General features: G+C 37.6%; 1 protein-coding gene across 4 annotated transcripts in view; it reads right to left on the bottom strand.

Annotated features, from left to right (window-relative positions):
• The window catches only part of Ppap2a (phosphatidic acid phosphatase type 2A), a 96,895-nt gene that overhangs the window by 12,933 nt on the left and 57,400 nt on the right, over nucleotides 1-26,562 (bottom strand). For 3 of the 4 annotated variants that reach the window (XM_013018578.1, XM_013018580.1, XM_013018581.1), the window contains exon 3: nucleotides 12,704-12,984. In XM_013018578.1, the coding sequence (XP_012874032.1) occupies nucleotides 12,704-12,984 (281 nt within the window). Of the gene's footprint in view, nucleotides 1-12,703; nucleotides 12,985-18,760; nucleotides 18,913-26,562 lie in introns of all 4 variants that reach the window. The other variant, XM_013018579.1, reaches the window with a different exon arrangement.

The raw sequence follows: 26,562 nt of genomic DNA, 5'->3' as shown, positions 1-26,562 counted from the left end.
CACACACACACACACACACACACACACACACACACACACACACACACACACACTGCAGCTAGCAGTTATTCCAAGGGAAAAAGAGCCTTACTGCACTCAAATTTATCAAACTCAGCCCAAGTTACTTAGGTTAAAATAATTTCCTACTCAATCTTCTCCCTCCATTATAGCAGAAGTTGGGACAGGAGGAACAAGATTTTTTAAAATAGCCCTGGCTGTCCTCTGTTACTTACATTAAGACATATTCATCATTTTAACAATAAAAATCAAGCCGGGCACCGGTGGCTCACGCCTGTAATCCTAGCTACTCAGGAGGCTGAGATCTGAGGATCGAGGTTCAAAGCCAGCCCAGGCGCTGTAGCTGTAGTGGTAGAGCGCTCACCTTGAGCTGAAGAGCTGAGGGACAGCGCCCAGGCCCAGAGTTCAAGCCCCACAACCGCAAAATAAATAAATAAAAATCAGAATGTATAGAGATACAAAACTATTGGTAGATTCCTTGAATGATATCACATCTTTTCCCAGTTACACATTCAGTAGGTGCTCAATACATTTTATTTATTTATTTATTTACTTACTTACTTAACTTTTATCAGTTATAGGGCTTGAACTCTGGGCTTGGGCGCTGTCCCTGTGCTCTTCAACTCAAGATGAGTGCTCTACCACTTAAGCCACAGTGCCACTTCCAGTTTTCTAGAGGTTTATTGGAGATAAGAGTCTCATGGACTTTCCTGCCCAGGTTGGCTTTGAACCATGATCCTCAGATCTCAGCCTCCTGAGTAGCTAGGATTACAGGTGTGAGCCACCGGCACCTGGCAACCAATGCCCTTTTGAGTCATACTCTTTTTTAAAATATAGTAAGTAAGGCTCTCTTACAAAGTGAAAAATCATTTAAAATCATTCCCCTACCTCACTGTATATGTAGATATTTGCATATAGATGCAGAAGGTATGTGGTTACTGACATGCTCATGCATGAAAAATACAATAAGGCTAATAAACAAATTAATATGTTGGAAAACAAAAGGTTATTCAGTAATATCTACACTTATACTATATAGAAGATGCTGCTCTAGTAAGTTTTACCAGACGCTTAAGTACTTAGAAGGCACCAGCCAAGTTATGATGGGTTTTCACAGGTTTCGTATTAATTTTTTTCTTATCTTATACAAGACACATACTTGAATTTCAGCTTTATTTACTTGCATGGGGGAGTCACACTTAAAAAAGGGAAACTTTCTTATGTGCAAGCATACATATTGTTATTTGACATCAAAACAATACAAGGTAACTACAATCGAAACAACTTTATATTTGCTATCTAATTCATAGAGATGGAGATCAATCACCCCAAACTGATCACAAACACCAAGTTTACACTTAAACACATAGTTTAAAAGTGTGGATGAAGTTCAGTGGTATAGCACAAACAAAATCCCATTGTGACCCATCCCAATCCAAGAAAGGAGAGAGGGAAAGGACACAGGAAGAGAGGAGAGGATATGGAAGAAGATAGGAGTTAAAAGGAGGGGAGAGGAAGAGGAAAAAGGGGAAGGGGAGGAAGAGAGAAGAGGAGAGAGAAAAAGGAAAAGAGGAGCGGGAGAGGGAAAGAGAAAGGAGAGAAGAAATAAAAAGGAGAAAGGGGGAGGAAAATGGAAAACAGAAGGGAAAGAAAAGAACTTAAAAGCAAGAAAAAAAGTGAATCTATTAAAATCAGCCAATAGGTTTCTGTAGTATACTATAACAAGCAAACCAGTTAGCTGCACACATTCTACAATTTTCGTATCAAACAGGATAAATACCAGATCCTACATCCAGAGGAAGATACCATGCAAGGCTCCAGTCTATGTAACCTACAGTAGTGGTTCTCATAGTGTGGTCCCAAGATCAATAGCCACATGTGAAAACTTGTTCCCCACCTAACAAAACCATTCTTGATATGTTTTAACAAAACCATCAGATTATTCTAAGCCACTTACCTAAAGAAAAGACTCAGAAGGGAGCTATAATTATGAACTACAAGATCAGATATTCTACTGATATTCACATGACACTCTTAATTGCATGTTTGAATGCTGTAACAATACCCCTTTGAAAACTCTCAAGTACTAATTTTAAACAGAGTATGAAGTCTCTAGATATTAAAGTTAATAAGCATTCTATTAAACCATTCTCCCTTTTATGTTTAGAACTCAAAGTCCAGTAAAATTTTTGTGATAGCAGAGATAGCAGCCTCTGCCCAAGAGTACACATGTGCAAAAAAGGGAGGTGGGGACAAAGGGAGAAAATCAATGGGAAAAAATTAAAAACCACAATTGCAGGATACTCTCATTCTAACATGTAACTCTCTGACTCATTTATACAGTTAACAAAAATGACTCATTTCGGGTGCTTAAGTTCCTTCCCTCCCAGGCCAAGCATTGTAATTTTGTAATTAAAAAAGTATTTGGTAGCAGGCTGTGGAGGCAAATAAATCAAAAGAGGAGAGTATACCATAGTACTAAGCTATACATGATGTTTAGACTGAAATGTTTTTACATTTTTGGGGCTTCCTGAATTTTAAATTTCAAGAGAAAAGTAGTAGGAAAGTTTGTGTCCAGCCACACTATATTCCACAATAGAACAGCAAGCAAAACCACAATTATGAACCAATATTATATATCTCTACAATTGACAACAACTGAGTCATTCTGGAAACACTGATGGAAATCACATTTGTCTAAAATTTCTTCTTTTAATTTCAACAAGGCAAACTTAATCACAAAAATGACTTTCTTAAATGCCTTGGCTGAGAGTAAAAGGTAAGTTTTCCTGTTTTATGGAGGTTGGTCCAGGAGAGAGATTTTTAAAGACATAACCACAGCATTTGGTAGAAAAGTCCTGAAGCTGAGACCCCACTTCCATTGTTACAGTTTCCGGGATGAAAATTATGATGCTGATCTTCATCTTCCTCAAGATGCTTCTTCAATAAGAGTGGAATGCTAAAAGTAGTCTGGGAATATAGCTCAAGTGGTAAAGGGCTTGAGTTCAAGTTCAATCAAAAGGAAAGGGAAAAGGGGGAAATGGGAAAGGGAAAACAAAAACAAAAAAGAGAAAAAGAGGGAGGGAGGGAGACAAATGTTCTGTATATTTACATCAGATAGTAAGGAGATGCTAAACTCCCACATTAGTCTATGATCACTGAAAATAAGTACACTTCTTTGGTTCTTAGTAAATTAAATAGTTTTAACCTTTAAAAAGACATCAATAAATGAAGGTTTTAAAGATGTGCAACTGAAATTTTCATCAAGAACAAATAATTGGGAAGTTTTTTTATTGTATTCATAAATTCAAACATGCTTACAATGTACCTCACTTATCAAGTTATTTTACAGGTAATAACAGATTAAGAAACAATGTGACATTTATGACCCAAACAGGATCACACTAAGATTACCTCTGACTAAGGGACACAGAGACACTTTCTGGTCCTTTTTCCTTCCTATTCTTTTCATTTACAGATCTATGAAGCAAAATCCCCATATCAGTACAAACCTCTGAACAATTCTTAAAAGTATAAAACTTATGGAAAAATAGGAGAAATTCTCCATGTCTTTATGATTTTAGGTTAGGAAAAAAATTCTTATTTTTTATTATCTGTAGTTGTACAAAGGAGGTGCTGTGTAACAAATCAGTTTATGAATAGAATGCATCTTTATCAATGTCACCCTCCTCAATAAAATTCTTAAATAGGAATAAAAAGCACAAAGTAAAAATGTAAAGATCAAACAAATTTAATCAAAGGCTAAAACATCTGTTCCTCAAAAGGTACTATTTTGCCTCAAGAAAATTAAAAGCTAAACCACAGATTGGGGAAAAAAATGCAATAAAACATACAACTGATACAAAGGACTAGCTGTTCAATCAGAAGAAAATAATTTTAAATGGATGAAATATTTCATAAAATGACGATATAATAATGGTAAATAAGTATATAGAAAAGATCAATATCACAGTATTAGAGAAATGCAAATTAAATATAATATCAAATATTAAAATGGTACAATTAAAAATTCAGCCATGAAGCTGGACACTGGTAGCTCACCTTTATAATCCTAGCTATTCAGGAGGCTGAGATCTGAAGATTATGGTTCAAAGCCTTCCTAGGTAGGTCCATGAGACTATGATCTCCAATTAACCAGTAAAAAGCTAGAAGTAGAGTGTGGCTTCAGGCAGTAGAGAACCAGCCTTGAGTGAAAAGGCTAAATAAAGCTAAAGGACAGTGCCCAGGCCCTAAGTTCAGACTTCAGTACTGTTGTGCACACTGGGCAGGCCAGGTGGAAGCACACACCCCACTCATTGGCAACAATGTAAACAATAGAACAACTCTCCCACTCTGCTGGTGGGAATGCATACTGGCATAACCACTTCAGAAAAAAATGGCTTTTCAGTTTCTTAAAAAGTAAAATATATGTCTACTAGGTAACTGAAGCAGTCCACTCTGCTATGGTTTGTGTCTTTCAAAGTTCACATGTTAGAACTTAACCTCCAAGGCAACAACAGTGTTGAGAGGTGGAACCTTTAAGAGGTGATTAGGTGATGAGGACTCTGCCCTCATCAATGAACTTTGATGACATTATGCATCACTAAGGATAAGTTGAGCTCTACTCCCTTCTTTCATTCATTCATTCATTTTCTCTCCTCTCTTGCCTTTCCTCTCTTCCTAATCCCTCCTTCATATTCCATCCCTTACCACACAAATGCCATGTAATATTTTCCCCAATGCTATGACACAGAAAGAAGGCCCTTACCAAATGTCAGTCCCTCACCCTTGAACTTCCCAGCCTCCAAAACTATGAGTTTAAAAAAATCCTCTGTTTAAGTTGCTCTATGATATTCTGTTATAGCAAAACAAAACAGATTTAGAGAAAAAACAAAATGCACCACACATAGGAAGATGTAACATGATTAATAGTTCATCTTTCTTCAGAAACAATGGAGATCAGAGTACTGTGCAGTAACACATTCACTGTAGAGAAAAAAATTACTACAAAAAGTTATATCCACTAAAATTGTTGTTGGAAATGACGTAAAAAATAAAAGACATTTCCAGGCAAACAAAAGCTGAGAATTTGTTGCTGGAAGACCTAAGGTAGAATACTTAATGCTGAAACATATAACACTGACAATAACTTGAATTCCAAATCCTTCATCCTGTACTACTCTGAAACTTTGCTTAAAGTTCTTCACCAAAGATTTATATACATCATTAGATCCATTCTTCCACTTTCTTGTTAATTTGTCTAAACTTCTAGATGACAACACTATTTTTCTGAGTTTATTATGTGGATAGAATACATATTCTTTTCAAATATGTATCTGCTGTAATCATGTCAACTTTGTGTACTACAAGTCTTAGCCAGTGTTCAACAAGAAAAAGAAATAAAAAGCAACAAAGAAAGAAAAAGAAGGATTATAATTCTCTTTATTCTCAAACAATGTGAATGGGAGAAGAAAACCTAAGGCACCAAGTTATACTTGAGATAATGATTTTGTTAAATTACCAACATTGCAGGCATGAGGTCAAAATAAAACTCAACTGTATTTCTTCACAATCTAAAACAACTGGAACTTAAAAGCACACGCACACAATCTCTTTTTATAATATAATCAAGAAACATTAAAAACTTAGTATGGTATTTAAAAAAATGTGTATGTAATGGTTTGACTATGAACTAGCCCCTCAGGCTCAGGCTGTTGAACACTAGGTTCCAGTTCATGCTAGTGGCACTACTTTGAGAGACTGTGGAACCTACAGGTTCCACTACCACCTATGGGTGGTAGTGCCTACCCAGAGAAAGTAGGTTACAGAGTATATGGCTTTAAAGATTATACATGGCCCCCAGTTGCATGCTCTCTGTTTCCTGTCCACTATGAGATAATAAAGTTCCTGTATGATACATCCTTGCCACCATGATGTTTGGTCCAAGCACCTAATGCCAATAGACAAAGCAAATTTAAATGAAGAACAAAGTAAAAGGATTTATAGTACTTTGTTTAAGACCTACAGAAAGACTAGCAGAAAGAGAGAAGTATCATGTAAATAGATTGAGCTTATAGATACATTTTCAATAAAAGTACCAAGATAATTCAATGTAAAAAGGATGTAGTTTCATCAATAAACCTAACAACTGGATAGCCAGTGGAGAAAAAAATATTGATAACTGAAAATCAAATGAATCAGAAAAAGCAATGGAAAAATATTTTCAATCTTCAGGCAAGTAAAGATTTCTTGAAACACTAAAAATACAAATCATAAAAAGACAAATTAAGTTTCATCAACATTATACTGTTGTAAACTTCAACGAAAAATAAGAAAATGAGAGGCAAGAACAGCTTGTTGAGAAAAGCATTCAAAACACATTTAACAAAGGAAAATTATCCTGGATATAGATAAAACTCTTAAAATTTAGTAAAACAAGACAACCCATTTTTTTAATGGGCTAAAGAGTTGAATAGCCATTTCACAGATGATGACAGTTGCATAGACCAAAAAGCACAAGATGCTCAAAACATAATAAATATAAATTAAAATCATACTGAGACTCCAAAACAATGCTCTGTAGAGTAAAATAAAACTGACTAATACCAAATGATGCAAGGAACAGAAGCAAGTGAAATACTCAAACGTTCTTGGAAAGACTGAAGGTAGTACAATCACTATGCAAGTTGGATGGCTCCTCAGAAAGGTAGACAAGCATCATTCAAGAGATAGAGATAGATAGGGGCTGGGAAGGTGGCTCAGTGGTAGAGCGCTTGCCTTGCATGCATGAGGCCCTGGGTTTGATTCCTCAGCAGCACATAAGCAAAAAGAAAAAAAGCCAGAAGTGGTGCTGTGGTTCAAGTAGTAGAGCGCTAGCCTTGAGCTGAAGAGCTGAGGGACAGCACCCAGGCCCAGAGTTCAGGCTCCATGACCGGACCCAAAAAAAAGAGATAGAGATAGGAGGACCATGAATTTAAGACTAGCCTAAGCTATACAGACAATTCAAAGCCAGTGTGAGCTGTATATTGATATCTTGTCTCAATGAGGGAGAAAGGGAGGGACAGAAAGAGAGAGGGATAGGGAGACAGAGGATGAGAAGAAGAGGAATGGATGAAAAATAAACATGGATGAAACACTAAACAGAAACATTAAATGAAAGAATGCAAACACAACAAAGTTCTCACCATATGCTTCCTCTTATGCAACATTCTAAAAACACTGAAAGGACAGAAAGAATAGATGTCTTGGTGAATACCATTCATAGAAAGGTATTCACTATATATTTTAGGGTATGTGAATTATAAGTCAATAAAGCTATTTAATAGATAATCAGCTGGAAGAATGGCTAAGCAGTAGAGTACTTCCCTAACAAGTGTGTGGAGCCTGAGTTCAAACTCTAGTACTGAAAAAGGGGAGAAAAGAAAGGAGAAAGGGAGAGAGGGAGGGAGGGAAGAAGGAATTTTTTAAAAAAGCAGATCACCTAAATTCTTCAGATCTCATTATGATAATAGTTTAACATACAAATTTTCAACTTTATCATGGCATGAAAGTAATACTCATTAAGCATTAAACAGAAACTGTACTTGGAATTTTGATCTTTTCAATATATGATATAATGATGCAACATCCTGCAGTTCTGGGCAGTGGTAGTAAGCCATAGTTCCTAGTCAGCCATATAATCAAGAGGGATGTTTGGTAGGTCTATAATATTTTTTTACTTATAATATTCCCAATTTATGATGGGTTTATCCCATTATAAGCCAAAGAGTATCTATACCCAATTTTATTTTCCTTTGTGATTTAAATCCATAAAGGGAATTTTCATTAGTGCATGTGTGCATGTGTATGTCTATGTGTGTGTATTAATTGTTGTTTTCCTGTGTTAGGGTTTCACTGTTCTACAGCCCAGGTTTGGCCTCATAATCCTCCTGCCTCAAGCCTTCCCAAGTATGGGATTGTTGGCATGAGCCATCACACCTGGCTTTGTATGTTTGTTGTGTTGTTCATTGGACTGGGGATTGATTCAACTTGGTACTTTCCACCACGTGAGCATGCCCCCAATCCTTTTGCTTTGTTTCTTTTTCAGTTAGGGCCTTACACTAACTTTGCCTGAATTGATCTTGATCCTCAATCCTTCCATCTCCACCTCTTGAGAACTTGGAGTATACCACCACACTTGGTTTTTTTTGTTTGTTTGTTTTGTTTTTTGGTGGTGGTTGTTGTTTTATTCGGTCATGGGGCTTGAACTCTGGGCCTAGGCACTGTCCCTCAGCTTTTCAGCTCAAGGTGAACACGTTACCACTTGAGCCACAGTGCCATTTCTGGTTTACTGGTGTTTTATTGAAGATAAGAGTCTCATGGACTTTCCTGCCCAGGCTGGCTGTGAACTGCAATCCTCGGATCTCAGCCTCCTGAGTACCTAGGATTACAGGCATGAGCCACCAGCACTCAACTACTTGGTTTGTTTTTGAGATAGGGTCTCATTGATTTTTTTTTCCTAAACTGGCTTAGACTCAATCTTCTTGATTCTTCCTCTTGAGTAGCTACAATTTACAAACATGAGCCACCACACCCAACTTTTATGGTTTTATTTATTTTATTGTTAATATAGAGGTGATGTACAGAGTAGTTATATTTCCATGAGTCAGGTAATGAGTACATTTCCTTATACAGTGTCATCTGTTCCCTCCTTCTCTCCCATTCCCTCCCTCCCATCTCCACCCATGGGTTGTACAGTTCATTTTCATCAATGTCCAGTGAGGTCTACTGCTGCACTTTTTCACCCTTTTTCCTCAAGTTCTGTACCCTCCCTACCACCCTCCCAAAGATACACATGTGAATACACCACATATAAGGTAAAGAATAGCGACTCATCAGAAAAAGAAAAAAAACATTTTTAAAAGTCTTTTGTTTCTGTATCTTAGGAGCTGGTTTCAATATATATATATATATGATTGGGGGGAGGGGGGAGGCTGGGAAGTGAAGTGAAGAGTAAACAAAGGAGGAGGCTGCAATGCTTGGTAAGAAATGTACGCATTATCCTGCCCATGCAATTGTAACCCCTCTGTACAGTATGTTCACAAATAAAATAAAATTAAATTAAAAAAAATATATATATATATTTATGTAAATGTGAAGTGGTGCATAGGCATTGCACCTTTGTGATTCTCTCCTAAGACTATCCTCTTTTGGTTTCATTGTATGTGAGTATCTAGAATCCTGTGTAATTTGTCATATCCCAGTGCATTTTAGATCGAACTTCAGCATATCAGAGAGAACGTGTGCCATTTGTCTCTCTGATCTTGGCTTACCTCACTTAACATGATTGTTTTAGTTCCATCCATTTCCCTACAAATGAGATTATTTTATTCTAATGGCTGTGTAAAATTCTATTGTATATAGGTATCCCATTTTGGATCCATTGTCTATTGTGGGCCATCTGGGCTGTTTCCATATCTTGGCTATTGTGGCTAGTGTGGCAATGAATAATGATTTGCAGGTGTCCTTATCATATCCTGGTTCATAATGCTTAGGGTAGATGCCTAGGTGTGGTATGGCTAGATTGTAGGAAAGGTCTATGTTTAGTCTTCTGAAGAACCTCCAGAATATTTTCCAGAGTGGTGGTACTAGTTTACATTCCTACCAGCAGTGCAGTAGGGTTCCTTTGTCCCCACATTCCTGCCAGCATTTGTTGTGGTTCAAACTTAAAATGTTGGCCAATCTAACAGGGACTAGATGTAGTATCAGAGTTGTTTTGATTTCAGTACTCTACATGATCTGTGATTGTTCTCTAGTAACAATAGAAATAACCATAGAAATGATCCCTGAAAGTATAGTCTTGGTATTTTTTTTAAACTGTAGAGCTAAGCTTCAGATGAATAGTTTGTGATAATTTTATGTTAGATTTGGGTTCTTACTCTATATTTTAAAAAGTCCTAAATTTCAGTCTCACTTCTAATAAGCTTTCTCTTCCCAACCAAGCTTTTTGTTCACTCCCTCCATTCTAATTCCTCCACTGTACACTATGGAACTCTAGTTCCACTGTTAAAATCTCTTTTTTGTCCTTTATCTTCAAACTCTTCCCTGAAGATTCACTACATCTCCTAGTTAGCCAACTAAAGAGCCTTTCCTTAGGATACTGCTTGGCTCTATAATCCTATGAAGGCAGAAAAGGAGATCTTCAGCTTTCTTGTGGCGTGATGGGGCCTTCATCACTCCACAAAGGCATTTCTGGACTATTCTTTCTCTACTCCTCTTATAAAAACATTTGCTCACCTGAGCCAAAATTAACAGTACTGTTTTCTACCACATACTATTTCTTGACTGCCTACCTCTGGTCATTTTTCCCTCTTCATTAGACAACAGCCATATCATTCCTCCTCATCACTATACAGCTTGTCACTCAAGAACCTGATCTACTCTTTGGCTTCTTTCCAGGAAGGTTCTCTTCCATTCTCACCATTTGTTTAATGTAAGTATTCCTTGCTAGACTAAACTCCATGAAGATGGGAACCAAAGATGTCTTGTCCGCTGCTGAATCCCTAGCAAAAAGTCTAATATATACACTAGTTAAATAAATTGTTTTTCTAGCCGGGTGTTGGTGGCTCACACATGTAATCCTAGCTACTCAGGAGGCTGAGATCTGAGAATCATGGTTCAAAGCCAGCCCGGGCAGGAAAGTCCATGAGACTCTTATTTCTAATACCCCACCAGAAAAACAGGAAGTGGCACTATGGCTCAAGAGGTGCTAGTCTTGGGCTGAAAAGCTGAGGGACAGCGCCCAGGCCCAGAGTTCAAGCCACCCCCCCAAAAAAAATTGTTTTTCTATCCATACTAAATGCAAAATGAGGGCTACTAAAAGATTGTAAGGTCTGTACGGGGATACCTCCCTCCCTCTTGTCTAAGTTTCTGTCCAGTATCTGTTACCTAGATAACTGGCAGACCTGGAAGCAGTCAACTTCCCCTCCTGCTAGGTCACATCCTAGACCACCTCTGGTCATGCCTCCCATCTGACCTTAGGAGGGTCCCAGACTCTGTGGTCACATCCAGATCCTATGTGGCCACACCTTTCCCCCACCGGGCCACACCTCTTCCTGTCCCTGGCCTAGATAAGTCCTGGTCTGGAGGGGGCGGGGGTCACTCCTTCTTTTTTCAGCCATGCCTCTCCACCATGCATGTCGGGGGCAGCAGTTCGGTAAATAAACTTCTTCTGCCTGAATGGTGCGTGGTGTTCTCTTCATCGGCTACCTAATGAAACTTACCTATTTACTATACCTTACAAAGATCTATTTGCTTACAAGAGTCTCAACAAGGCCAAAGAGGTATTTGGAAACCATATATAAAAGTAATTAAAGGTATTTTTACCTAGAGTATGTATTTGTTAGAAATGAATACCTATCTTAGAATATAAGAAGGTAATTATACAGAAAAGATAAGTCTGACAATTATGATATTTGAGGTAAGGAATTCGCTTTGCTACTAATTAGTGGTCTTGCTTAATATTATTGGGTCTTCAGGTTTTTTTCCTTATCTGCACATTAAAGGAGGTAGGCTTTCTGGATTCTAAACATTCTACTTCACTCAACAAAAAATGGTATATAAGAAGGCAACCTTAGGGGCTGGGAAGGTTGCTCAGTGGTAAAGCGCTTGCCTTGCATGCATGAGACCCTGGGTTTGATTCCTCAGCACCACATAAGCAAAAAGAAAAAAGCCGGAAGTGGTGCTGTGGCTCAAGTGGTAGAGCGCTAGCCTTGAGCTGAAGAGCTGAGGGACAGCGCCCAGGCCCAGAGTTCAGGCCCCACGACCCGACCCCCCCCCCCCAAAAAAAAAGAAAAGAAGGCAACCTTGGCTTGGGATGTTGTTTGGTGGTGTAGTACTTGTCTAACATGTATGGAGAGGCCATAGGCTCAGTCCTCAACACCACAAATAAAAATTTTAAAAATCAAATGTAAAAAAAGAGAGGGAGGTGACAACCTGAGGACTGAACCAAGTCACCTTACAAAAATATTTATACTCTTGAGAATAATTATAAAAGCCCTGCAGCATGATACATTCCCATAATCGCAAAACTCAGGAAACCATAAAAAAGAGGTTTAAAAGTCTAAAACAAGCCTGGGCTGGCTATGTAGTGAGACCTTTTGAATGAAGAACAGGAGAGAGTAGGAGAGGGGAGGGAAGAAAGTGGGGAACTACAAGATCTAGCAGAGCTTTCAAAATGCTTGGATTAGATCCAGGGTTCAGCAACCTATGACCCTTGGGGCCACTGCTGTTAGTATAAACAAAGTGTTACTGGAACATAACCACACCCATTCATCTGAAGTATTGCCTATGGTTGTTTTTCTTCTGTCAAGGCAGAGTTCAATAACTGTGAAAGGAGCCATATGGCCTACAAAGCCTCACACATTTATGATCTGGCATTGTAAGAAAAAGTTTACTGACATCGCCAGAAAGGATCCACAGGTTCCCTTTTACATTTTTACACAGAGGCAATGAAAAGAGTTTCAACAAAATGTTTCTACATGGATAAAAAGCCATGGTTAAAACAGAATGAGGAAAAAGAACATGAATTTAATTCACTCCTAGTGATTATACCAGTATCTCCCTTCAAGCTGGTGACTTGTTTCCTAGTCTCTGAAACCTTCTAAGAATACTCAAGATAAACAAGCATCAAAGGTTCAACACTCACCTGCCTTCCTTTACTTTTTGTGCATTTCCCCGACATATGTAGTTCTCAATGTAACCATCACTACAGTTGATTTTTGACCAATCTGGGTCACAAACATCCAAGAAGTGAGGTCGAAGTCTGCCTATTGAATACTTGGCAATGTCAGTCAGGGACTGACTAGCAGCTGCACCAAACAAAAAGGTTCCAATGGCTTTGTAAATAGTGGCTACGTAGTTATTCCTGATAAAGGAATTTGAGTGCAAGAGGTTAAAGTAAACAGACAGAATTTCTCCAATAACCATCTGAAAAAGAAACAGAAAAACAATGTTAAAATATCAAACAAGCACTTAAAACAAAAACTAGAAAATGGTAAATTACATTAAGTTCTTAAAAAAAAAAACAACAACCCCCCCAAAACAAAACAGCCAAGCTCTTTCCGCACCCCCAAACCTTTTATTTACTTTTTTGGGTTTGGTTGCTTTTGTCTTTACAAAAATAGCCAGCTTAAGCTATCTAATTCTAAACAAAACAAGACAAAGTGCCTGATCAATTGTGGATACTACTTTGCAAAGCCAAGATTAAGTCAAAACCATTTCATAGTGTACCTGAAACACTAAAGCCTATTCCTCTTCTTGCATTTCAAGACAGTGATATATCCCAGAAGACAAAAAATTAACCTATTCAAAGAACAAATTTCCCAGTGACAATCTCCCTCACAATAAACATTTTTGTCTGACAATCTTTACTTTTGTCAAACATTCCTCTGGATCAAAGACATTCGTTAAAACAGTTATAGGGAGCAAACAAGAATAAAAACAAAAACAAAATCCAAAGAAAATCAGTAGCGCTCTAAGACTGAAGCCAGAAGTCCAGACGTCCAGAGGTCTAGAATCAGGTCTCTAAATCGTGCCTTCAAGGAATTCTTTAAGCTCAGGGCCTTATGGAGTTTTGCTACAATACTAAACAACACTTGGTGCTCTTCTTTCCCCAAGGCAACATTTTCATTGATGCTTCCCTTGCTGTATTTTTTTCCCACTAACTTTTCTAAAATCAGGGCTAGAGTTTCTTGTTAACAATGTTGTGAACTATATGGTGCTAATTGTCCCTAGTATGTGTGAATGAACACAAAAGTGTAACAAATTTAAAAGCATTAAAAAGGTGTCTAAGAACTTTACAAGTTCGTAAACCATTACCTTGAGAGATTATAAAAATATTAAATGGCAACATTATAAATAGTGACATCTGCTGATTAAATAAAACAATATTCATCTGAAACTGAAACACATGTTTAGGAAACAGCTTGCTAATTTATATGGAGGCAAAGGGGGAGACTCTAACAGTGTCACTTGAGATACATACTAGTTTTGCTGCTAGAACTAAATTATATAAGCTATTTTTTTTCCTAAGCATTTTCAATGTGAGGATTAACTGTCTTCAGAATAGGTTTTGCTATAATTAAAAGAAATGGCTATATCTTAGAAAGGACTTCAAGAACCTGATACTAAAAATTCTTCATCTGCCAGGTGCCCTTGTCTCATGCCTGTAATCCTAGCTGTAATCAGAAGGCTGAGATCTTAGGATCATGGTTCAAAGCCAGCCCAGGCAGGAAAGTCCATGAGACTCTTCTGTCCAATAAACCACTCAGAAAACTGGAAGTGGTGCTGTGGTTCAAGCGGTAGAACCCTAGCCTTGAGATGAAGAGCTGAGGGACAGCGTTCAGGCCCAGAGTTCAAGCCCCACAACCGAACCCCCCCCCCAAAAATCTTCATCTGGTTCAGTACTCCTAGAATTCCATAATTAGTGTGTTTTAATCTTGACAGCTAGACTATAAACTCCACAAATACAAGGGATTTCTTAAATGCCAAATAAATCGCAAGTACTAATTAAGGGACCTAAACTGAGTAGGTGGGCCAATAAATTTTAATTGAAGGTACTGCCTCTTGGGGGAGAGAGATAGAGACAAACACCTGAGAGAAACAGAGAGAGAGACAGAGACAGACAGACAGAGACAGAGTCTTTTAAACATATGAACATCTATGGAAATATAGTCCTCATGGGAATGAATTTATCAAAACTTTTCAGAGAACAGGTAACAAGAAAGGAAAACTTTCACAATGTTGCTTAGGGTATGAGAGTATACATTGCCTCCTTGAGCTACTGATCAGAAGCCAGAATGAAGTTTGCTAACAGTTCATTATAGAATTGATCTTTGATAGTTAAAAATATAACATGTATATTAAACAACCAAATTTTAGTTGTGGAAACTTCCACATCATAGCTGTCAAATCTTTTCCTTTCTTTTTGCTGCAAACAGTGGCTTGAACTCAGGCCTGGTGCTCTTCTTTGGCTTTCTTGCACAGCTAATACTCTTGCCACTTAAGTCACACCTACAGTCTGGCATTTTGCTGGTTAACTGGAGATGGAGTATCTGAGACTTTACTGCCCAGGCCAGCTTCAAACCTTCATCCCACAAGTTTCATAAGTAACTACAATTACAAGTCTGAGCTACTGACTCAGCTATACTTAAATACTCAACTGTTTTCCAGAAACAGCTTCTGAGCCTTGTGAGTCTTCCTAGTCAGATTCATCATTACTTAGGACCACCCAAATCTTGTTCTTGCCAACAATGAAAGAAAATTGCTTTGCTAGAAACATTCAGAGTGCTGAGTACAGATTACAAGCTGATCTACAATAGCAGCATAGACTGAAACTGAACATTAATGCTGAGATGGTAGGGGACAGTTTAGGCTGCAAGTGCTGGGTTAGCTTACATCATTTTTTATCAAGTGTCCCTCTTTCCTGAGATAAACAGAAAAGAAGTTCCAAATCAAATCATATGATTTAAATGTAGAGTTGTGACTGCCCATCTGGTCTCCATAGCACAGCCAAGTCTCTCTCTCTCTTTTCCATTTTTTTTATCCTATCCTGCATTTAATCCATTTATTTCAGTTTTTGACCTTTGGTGAAGTGTACACTTAAGCCAACTGTACCCTAATTAATCCTGTAACTGAGAAGTCTCTTCATGTCTTATTTACTTAAGACTCTAAGGATACAATAAAATTTTAAAGAACAAAAGGTAATGTTTAGGAGAGCAGAATACTTAGGAAGATCAAAGTTAGTAATTGTTTAAATCATTATGATTCAATCCTTTCAAGTTTATGCCTCATACTATCCTCTCACGATCTCCTTTATATTTCCACTGGGCAGTTTTATATTGTTATATTCTCCCTACAGTTTTATGTCTTTCAGGAAAGAATCAACTTCCCAAAACAATAGTCCAAAGTCCCTGGAAGATTTCTACATCATCTACTCCCTTCCAAATAGCTGTGCCTCGGTTCTTTTGTTTTACTGAGCCTTTCTCAAAAGCCAAAACTGAAGCATCAAACTGAATGGATTTTTATTTATCCCCGTTAGCTTCTCAGTAGTATTTGACTTCAATAAGCATTTCCTCCTAGTCTTGGTCTATTTTTATAATGATAAGAGCGAAAGGGGGAAAATCATGTAACTATGCACATTAAGTCTCCATGAAAGTCTGCTGTTGAGTCTGTAACTGTTCTTGATTTACTTTCTGAAAGTCTGCTGTTGAGTCTGTAACTGTTCTTGATTTACTTTCTAATGACCAAAAGGAAATACATACAAATCTAAATATTGCCTCAAAGAAGTTGCGTTAATGAATAAAGCAGAATTATTTTAAATTAATACATGAAACCACTACCCTAAGCATACTTTGTCCTTGCTGACATTGCTGATATTGAAATAATACTGTTATAGCACTTTTAAATAAATATCTGTTGTTTCTGTGTGTGCTGGTACTGGTGCTTGAACTCAGGCCCTTGCATTCTCTCACTTAGCTGTTTTGCTCAAGGCTGGCATTCTATCACTTGAGCCACATCTCTCTCTTCTCAGTCTCCTGAACAGCTAGAATGACAGGTGTGAGCCACCAGTGCCCAGCACAATTACCTGTTCTTTTAAGAATGTTATGCTTATATTAACTTATTTGTCCTTTTATTAAATGTAAAGATAATTCCCTTAGAAGTTGTTTTGAAAAAATAAGTTCTAAGTTCATAAGCTAGGGCTGTTTTGTTGGGCTCCATGCATGTGGCACAGGCTGTGTATATCCATACAGTAGCCAGCAAAGAGCATGTTCTCTTGCAGCCTTCGACTTTGCAGCAGATTCTCAAGTTTTATTTATACAACATCCTTCTTACTTACAGGAATGTTGAACAGAAAGGTATTTCTAGAACTAACAGAACACACGAATTTTGTCTGATATTAGGTATCAGCTGCAAATAATTCATATTTGCAACTATAAGGCCTACATCTAAAAACTTGTATTTAAATATTTATTTTTGTATTAAAAAACTTTTATTTAAATATTTATATTTTGAAAAAGACAAAAAGAAAAGCCATGCTAGGAGTGTGGCTCAGATAGTAGGTCATCTGACTTGAAGGTGTGAAGCCCTGAGTTGAAACCCTAGTACTCAGTGCAAGGTCATTAGGTACTGAGATCAATTCCCAGGACTGAAGTGGGATGCCGGTTCCTCCTCCCTCTTTAGCTGAACAATCACAGGCTGGCTTGCTAGCTAATAAACACTCAGTGAGTATAAAGATAGGATGGTTTCTTACTGTAAGACCAGTTAACAAGATTGCTGCTGCATAATTACCCCACCACTGCATTACAAAAACGTAGTTTCAGGTAAGGTGCTAAGCCATGACAGGCTCAAGGATAAGCTGAGAGGCAACCAGGGCAAACAAGTAATCATCTTGGCCTTCAAGAGACTCACAGTCTTGTGAAACAAACATTTATATACTAGACATTTTCTTTTAGTAGTTAAATGAACTTTCAAGTCACAATGTATGAGCTGATTAATTTTCATTGCTAATAAGAAGATGCTGTGATCATTTTTAAGGCAATTAACAAGTTGTTAAAAAGTAAATTTAAAAAGATATCTATCTATCTATCTATCATCATCATCATCATCTTGCTATCCTTTCTTTTGGATAGGACCATATTTTCTGCTTTTATTTTTTCAGGGGAGAGTGAAAGGGGCCAGTCCTGGGGCTTAAATTCAGGGCCTGGGTGCTGTCCCTGAGCTTCTTTTATTCAAGAAAAGCACTCTAACACTTGAGCCCCAGCACTACTTCTAGCTTTTTCTGAGTAGCTTATTGGAGATAAAAGTCTCCAGACTGGCTTTAAACAGCAGTCCTCAGATCTCAGCCTCCTAAGTAGCTTGGATTAAAAGCATGAGCCACCAATGCCTGGCTTATTTTCTGCTTCAAATATAAATTTTATTTCTACAGTTACAAGTTATGGATCACAAAACTAAATAATAGAATTTGTGGGTACAGAGATTTTAAACGTATCTCATCTAATAGGAAGTGGCACTGTGGCTCAAGCGGTAGAGAGCTCTATTGAGCTGAAGAGCGCAAGGACAGCGCCCAAGGCCAGAGTTGGAGCCCCACAACTGACAACAACAACAAAAAAAAAAACCCACCATATCTCATCTAATTACAGACATCTTCTACCTAAAGCCATATTATCTGAACATTTCCACCTAAAATGCAAGAAAACAATAGCTATAATGGTTCAAAGAATAACAGTAAAAATCCTTTCATGTTCACTCCTTTCTCTCCCATTTATGGCAATATTGAAACTTTTTTTAAGGTAAACATGGGTTGAACAAAATTTTAATATGAGCTAGCAATTTCTCTTTTCTGGAACTCCGTGACTAAAGAATAGGTAATAAACAAAGATACAATAAATTATGAATTAATATCTTTTATATAAAATATGCTAGAAGTAAATCAGTAACCACACATTACTGAAACAGTAAATAGGTTTGCCATAATGGCATGAAAAAAGATTAGCATGAAAACTACATATATTCAGTAGGTTTCTTCCAATTATGCATTGTCATTCTTTTGGCCTCATTAAAATAACTAAGATTATCTTAATCAAATAACCTTCAATTAAAGGTTAAACAGTACACAGTTTGTGATATATTACACATTTAAATATAACACAAAATTAAGCCAAGTGCTCAAATGTTAGAAACTTGGAAAAGTGATTTAACTTACAACGATAATACTGAATGGAATGATTATTCCACCTAATAACGCATAAGGTATGGTGTCTTCTTTGTAAGGGTACTTGATGGACTCATCATTACAGAATACTCCTCGTTGGAAGGGGGCATGCCTTGAAGTAAGAATTGCAAAAGGCAATCCAGCTAGCAAAAGGGAATAAATGAAAATATCATTAAAAGTTATCAAAATTGATTAATGGCAATTACTATCCCAGAGATTGTTTAAAAATGCATTTGCCATGAAAATAAATAAGAGCACATGTAAAAAGGAAATGTAGCAATGCATGCAAAAGAAGTTAGAAGAAGTACAGTTTGGGGTAAATAATTTTTCTACAAGAAACAAAACTTTCAAGTCCTCTATTAGCCAATTTAACAAGGAACGTCCTTCTGTCCAAATACACTAAATAGATTTTGGGGGAAATCTCCCATACTCTTGTCATTTAATTGCCAGGTTTTCAATACTATTACCCAACTAATTTGTCATAGACTTTGTTCCTGAACACAGAATGTTTTCACTTTCCCCATTTTACCACTACGTTGCCCTCACATTTGGAGAGGTCAGGATCACTGTTGGTTTTTTTTTTGTTTTTGGGTTATTTTTTTTTTTTGTCCGTTGTGGGGCCTGAACTATCGGCCTGGGCGCTGTCCCTCAGCTTTTCAGCTCAAGGCTAACGCTCTATCCCTTGAGCCAAAGCTCCATTTCTAGCTTTTTCTGCTTATGTGATGCTGAGGAATTGAACCCAGGACTTCATGCATGTAAGATAAGCACTCTACCACTGAGCCACCTTCCCAGCCCTCAGGATCACTGTTTTAAGCTAACAGAGTATCTAAATCAAGGTTTATCCATTCATTTCTGTACTAATCAAGAGAAGATTTATTAGAGTTGCTATGGAAGAAGTCTAAAGCTAAATTTCTTAAGATGGACAATGGTGTCAAGAACAAAACTGCATAACAAATACATAGCAAACCACATAACAAAAAGACATTTATCATTAATGTTTTCTGTAAAGATAATGCCTCACATTCATCTGCTAAATACAAACTTTACCTAAATGTGAACTTTAATAATACTTCAGTTCTCCTTTACTTCACTGAATCTGGCCTACTGATTAATAAATGCTGCAGTATACTTAACTCATATTGGTTGAGAAAGAGATGCACTTTATCATAAACTCTCAACATGAGGTCAACTTCAAGACTAATTATGACTCTCCCTGCAAGTATTCCAGTTCCTTGTAGTATATCAAAGCCACTAAGCAACTGGTTCATTTGTAGGTTCAAGAGCTATCTCTCCATGAAGTACCACATTTTGATGGCCATTTTCAGTTTTCACTAACTATACTAAATTCCTAAATTCTAGTGATAATCAAGGCTCTGCTACCCTGCCCAACTGTACTTATCACAATATCAAATTTGTTCAACCTACAAGATCCAAAACAGAGAAGCACATGAAATCACATCTTTCATCAATAGCTCTTTTCTCTTTCCCATTTTTATTTAAATACTGAATACATGAACCAAAGTTTATTTCCCTATGTGAGCAATTTGCCAATCCTTTAAAAGTCTTTAAAATACTACAATCTTCCTAAAGCTATACTTATAAAATGTACACTGGAAAGCGGGGTGCCAGTGGCTCACACCTGTAATCCTAGCTACTCAGGATGCTGAGATCTGAGGATCATGGTTCAAAGCCAGCCTGGACAGGAAAGTCCAATTAACCATCAGAAAAATGGAAGTGGTGCTGTGGCTCAAATGGTAGAGTGCTCACCGTGAGCTGAAGAGCTAAGGGACAGTGCCCAGGCCCAGAGTTCAAGCCCCACAACCAACAACAACAAAAATGTACACTGGAGTTAACTTTGTTAACTGACCCTTATACTAAGTACCCCCTATATCCAAAGACAGAGAAATGGGATGAAACATCCAAGCCTTCAATACATATATCATGGCTTTTAATACAACTTCAAAACTGCATAAACCTTTTGCACTTATTGGTTCACATTATAGAGGTAAATAAACCCAGTGGTGGATTTAGTTGCTAGCTGCCCTATACAGTAGTAAGCATTTAGCCTTTAACTAACAACCTTATGTTGCTAAGCAAATGAACAATCTTATTTTAGACTTAGAGCAAACCATCATTTCTATAGCTCATTTTACTCAAAAGAACTCAATACAAAATAGTGGAAACATTTACTATTTACATAGCACATTTCTGACTGAATTAGCTGCATTTTAAGAGCTAGGAATATTAAAGTGGTAAACTGAGTGAATCCACTGTGCAAAGAATTTTGCTAGGTGCTACTAGAAATACTAAGCTCAATAAAGCATACTACATAATTATAGCAAAGAAAATAGAGATATATGGAACTTCCAGAGCTCAAGGGGAGGAAAGTTGATCTGAATCTTAGAAGAAGTCTGGAAGAGAGATACAGGTTTGGGAATACAAAGGCTCTCTGTAGTTGCAAAGATGTGAGATACTGTATAGGACAGAATAAAGTGAAAAAAAGCACAGGGCAACAGTGATATTAAAGAGAAGAGCAGAAAAACACCCATGATAAGCTGAAGGGAGTTAGGAAGACGTAACATCACCAAGCCCACGACTGGCACCTGGCCCACAATTTCTTGAACTTTCTCTTCTGTACAAATACTTAGGACTCTGGAACCATACATAACAAATACTTACAAACTGTTTTTCTTTCTTTCTTTCTTTCTTTTTTGGGGGGGGTGCTATTTCTGGGCCTTCTGGATACCATCTCTGAGCTTTATTGCCCAAAGCTAGTACGCTACCACTTGACCCAGAGCTACACTTTCTTCTTTTGGGTGGTTAATTGGAGATAAGTGTCTTACAGACTTTCTGGCCTCACTGGCTTTGAACAACAATCCTCAGATCTCAGCCTCCTGAGTAGTTAGGATTACAGGCATGAGTCACCAGCATCTGGCACAAACTACTGTTTTAGAAGGACTGATGGCAGGGTGTCTAGCAAGATTTTGTAAAACTATGGTTACCCTTTCATAGCTGGGTGCTCATGTACAGCTGAGAGCAGAGGCCAGGTCCTGAGTTCAGTACATACACACACAAAAAACCCTATTATAGGTAGAAAGAACTCTGTTAATATTAATGAAAACTATATAAATGTCTCCACAAAATAATGCTTTAAAATTATTATACTTTTTAAGGCCACTCGAGGCCAACATCTGAGAATCAAAGTTTGAAGCCAGCTTGGACAGGAAAGTTCATTAAGCTGTTATCTTCAATAACTACCAAAAAGTAAGAAGTAGAGATATGACTCAAGAGATAGAGTACTAGCCTTGACCAAGAAAGCTAAGGGACAGAGTCCAGGCCCTGAGTTCAAGCCTCGGTACTGGCACCAAAAAAAAAAAAAAAAGATTTTTTTCCCCACACAATTAGAAAATCCACACTGTACAATATATTTATATTCTGTTCTTATTTAAAATATTCCTTTATATAGACATTAAACATCTCAGATACCCAGTAGTCAATGACATGTAATTCCAGAGCCCATAGTAGCAAACCATTAAGGGATATGCTGACTCAGGGCTAAATGCAGCAGGCAGCAGGTTGAACAATCTTGACACACTAATGTCCAGAGCCTGGATATTTGTTGCAAGGAAACCACATCAGGAACCAATTAATAGGCTGGAAAATGAAATGACTCCATTGGCTGACCAAAGAGTCCATTAAAATAAAAAAAAAGAGGATAGTGTCCATTTGTAAAGTATTTCAGCAATCATATTCTCTTCATAATACCTAAATAAGAGAAAAAGGATGTAGATGGAGGTTAGAAGCCTAAAAAACCCAGAGGTACAGGCTATACTATATAATAGTGGGTAGACTGTTATTTTTGCCATCTGACTGTACCCCTTGACAAAACAAACATGTGATGCATGTATTTAGTCTACCTTCTCTGTTAGGTCATTTGAAAATCTACCTTTATTTATTTACCAATGGGGAAAATTCCAAATGTGCAGTAGTAAATTTTGAAAATACAAGTTGGGGCTGGTGGCATTCAGCTAGAGCATAACTTATATATGAAGCCCTGAGTTGAAGCCTAAGCACCAAAAACATGAAAAATAGAAGTAAAAATACAGGAGGCAAAAAATACTGGAAGTAAAGTTCAATGGTAGAGTATTTACTTGCCTGACATATATGTAGCCCACAGTTTGGTCCCAAGTACCATAAGAAGAAAGGAAGAAAGGATGAAAAGAGGAAAGAAGGGAGGGAGGGAAAGAGGGAGAGAACAAAGTAAGTTATCAAAAGATATTAATTAGTGAGCACATAAAATATAATCCTGCTACTAAAAGAGCACAAAGAACGTGTCAGTACTGTGCTTCTTTTCCTCTTTTTTGCTTATATTAAGAAAATGAAACTCTCGTGACTGCTAGAGTATCTGTCCTGTTCATGAATGAAACTGGGGCACATGGGGATAACATGAGAAAACATAGCTCAGAAACAAAGTATCAGAAACAAAAATGACTACTGAACTATATCAAAAAGCAAGAAGCAGGTGTGAGGATGAATGCCTATACTCCCAGAAATTGGAAGACTGATGCAGGATAACCAGGAGTTTGGGGACAACCTGAACACTAAATGGTAAAACATTATCCAACAAAACAAACAAACAAACAAAAAAAAAGCAAGAATCAAAAGAAGAGAAAAAAGTCTACATAACTGAAAAACTATATAGCTATGTAACTGAAGATCTTACCGGACTACCACATGAATGTATTTCCTTTCCTGTAAGCAGTTCAGAACAGTGACTTTATGCATCATGTACACTTCTTAGGTAACTTGGAGTATACCTTATTAATATTACTCTTTCTAGCAGCAAAAATTTTAAAAACTGAAAAATACTTATTTTCAGATCTACAGTGAAAATTACAACTAATATAAGCTGAAGATTAAAAAAAAGTTTATTTGGTTAAATCTAACAGAAAGACCTGTAATTCAGTATAATACTGTGAAGCAGTTTAATATTTAACACACTTGAACACAATTCAGTGTATACTCCAAAAGTGTATACACCAAAAGGCATCCAATTCTTACAAATTCCAGAAACTTAAAAATATTTTTGTTGACATTAAGGAACATTTCATTTACAAACTTGTAACACAGCTAAGAAATTGAGAGCTTAATGACTTCTGTTCAACAATTAATTGAGTCCCTACTCTAAGCAGGAAGAACTCTCATGTAGAATTTGTGAGCAGGCCTGGCCCAGGACTTTAGTAGTTAATATTAAAGTAAAGGAAGTAAGATTTGCTGATGAATTGACTGGGTATAGAAAGAGTAATCAAAAGTGACCTCAAGGCTTTCCTCTTGAGCAACCATAAGTCTAAACTTGAATTAAATGAGATGAGGTAGACAGGAGACTGATGAGGTAGACAGGCAAGGGATAGATCCCAACAGTTCGTTCTTGGACTTGTCTTGCTTGAGGAACCTTACCTATTAGTCAAGATGTCAATTAGGCAGAATGTAAAATCCGAAACTTGGGGAAACTAGACTAAAGATAAAACTTGGCAGAGATTGTATTAGAGCTATGAAACCAGATGAGAGAGAAAACACAGTTACAGAAGAAATAAGGATCCAGGGGCTGGGAAGGTGGCTCAGTTGTAGAGCACTTGCCTTGCATGCCTGAGGCCTTGGGTTCAATTCCTCAGCACCACATAAGAAAAAAGAAAAAAGCCAGAAGTGGCGCTGTGGCTCAAGTGGTAGAGCACTATCCTTGAGCTGAAGAGCTGAGGGACAGCACCCAGGCTCAGAGTTCAGGCCCCATGACCAGACCCCCCCCCAAAAAAAAAAGAAAAGAAAAGAAAGAAGGATCCAGGCACTGATTCAGAGCACTACAAGTAAAAGTCAGGGAGAAGAAAAGGAACTTATAGAAGAGAATTTTTTAGAAAAGTATCTGGTGCCAGGGCCTGGTAGTTCACGTCCGTAATCCTAGCCACTTAGAAGGCTGAGATCCGAGGATCGTGGTTTGAAGCCAAACCAGGTAGAAAAGTCCGTGAGATGTTATCTCCAATAAACCAAACTCAAAAACTGGAAATGACACTGTGGCTCAAAGTGGTAGAGTGCTAGCCTTAAACAAAAGAGCTAAGGGACAGTGCCCAGACCCTGAGTTCAAGCCCCATGACTGGAAAAAAAAAAAGTATCTGGTAAGATGGAATTAAAACCAGGAGTCCAGTGCTGGTGGCTCATACTTGTAATCCTAACTACTCAGGCAAGCTGAGATCTGGAGGAGGGCAGTTCAAAGTCAACCCAGTCAGAAAAGCTCATGAGAATGAATCTCTAAAATAACTAGCAGAACACCACGCTGGATGTATGGCACATGACAGAGAGCCAGCTAAGCAAATGCAAGACCCTGAGTTCAAACCCCACTACTAGCAAAAACCCAAGAATCGATACTCAAATCCCAGAATTAGAAGAGAGACTGAGATTACAGAATAGAAAGGTAAATTAAAACATTAATTCTATTTTTGTATACTAGCAATGAACAATTAGAAACCAAAGCAGGTCATGCCGGATGGTACACACTTGTACTCCTAGAACTTGTAAGGCAGAGACAGGAAGATTCAGGTTTAAGACCTGGGTTACATAGTGAGACCCTGTTTCAGGGTAAATATTTGTAATAGCTCAAATATTGAAAAACTTTAGACATAAGTGTAACAACATATACATAGACTCTGTATACTGAAAACAATGAAACAGTGATAAAAAAATCGATGCTCTATAAAGACACCATTTTCATAGACTGAAGTCTTAACAAAATAATGATGTCCATTCTCCCCAAACTGATCTACAATTTTAATGCAATTCTTATGAAAATTTCAGCAGGATCTTTTTATAGACATGAACACACTCATTTAAAATTATGCAGAAAGGCAAATAAACAAGAAGAGCCAGAAACAATTAGGAAAAAGAACAATAAAGTTGGAAGAGTAATGCTCCCTGATTTTTGAGAAAAACAATCCTCTATTTTCTTCTACCCACTCAATTTGAAACTATTTGATAAACACACACACACACACACACACACACACACACACCCCTACAGTAATCAACTTGGTGTGTCATTGGTAGAAGCTAACAAGGTCCTACCTCAAGCAATAGCTGGATATGGTGGCAAGCACCTGTCATCCCAGCTAGTCAGAAAGTATAAAAAGACCACCACAAGATGGACTGAGGTCATAGCTGAAGTAGTAGAGTGCATGCCTAGCAAGTAAGATCTTCTAAGCTCAAACCCCAATACCAGAAAAAAGGGAGGGGGAAAAAAACAACTTGTACATATATTTTCATACAATTTTATTCCTAATAGCTAAAACCTGGTAACAAACAAGATGTCCCTCAAGAAATAAAATAAATTTTGGCACACCCATAATACGGAATAATATTCAACAATAAAAGGAAAAAATACTAATACAATAGGCATCCTTATGAATTAAAAAAAAAAGTTAAGAGGTGCACTAGGAAATTGACTGAGAAGTAATACAAAGTAGCTGCTGCTATAAGATCTACCATAACTTCAGCAATAGCCAAAATTGGAGAACTTTTCTGTGCCTATGAAGTTAAATGTAAGGATAAATTATAGATTAAAAAATTACAGGGCTGGGAAGGTGGCTCAGTGGTAGAGCGCTTGTCTTGCATGCCTGAGGCCCTGGGTTCCATTCCTCAGCACCACATAAGCAGAAAAGGCCGGAAGTGGCACTATGGCTCAAGTGGTAGAGCGCTAGCCTTGAGCTGAAGAGCCAAGGGACAGCGCCCAGGCCCAGAGTTCAGGCCCC

Source organism: Dipodomys ordii, unplaced genomic scaffold, assembly GCF_000151885.1.
Source record: "Dipodomys ordii isolate 6190 unplaced genomic scaffold, Dord_2.0 Scaffold41, whole genome shotgun sequence".
In the NCBI taxonomy this organism is placed as follows: Eukaryota; Metazoa; Chordata; class Mammalia; order Rodentia; family Heteromyidae; genus Dipodomys; species Dipodomys ordii.
Note: the sequence above shows the minus strand (reverse complement) of the source record. Positions and strands in the feature narration are given on the sequence as shown.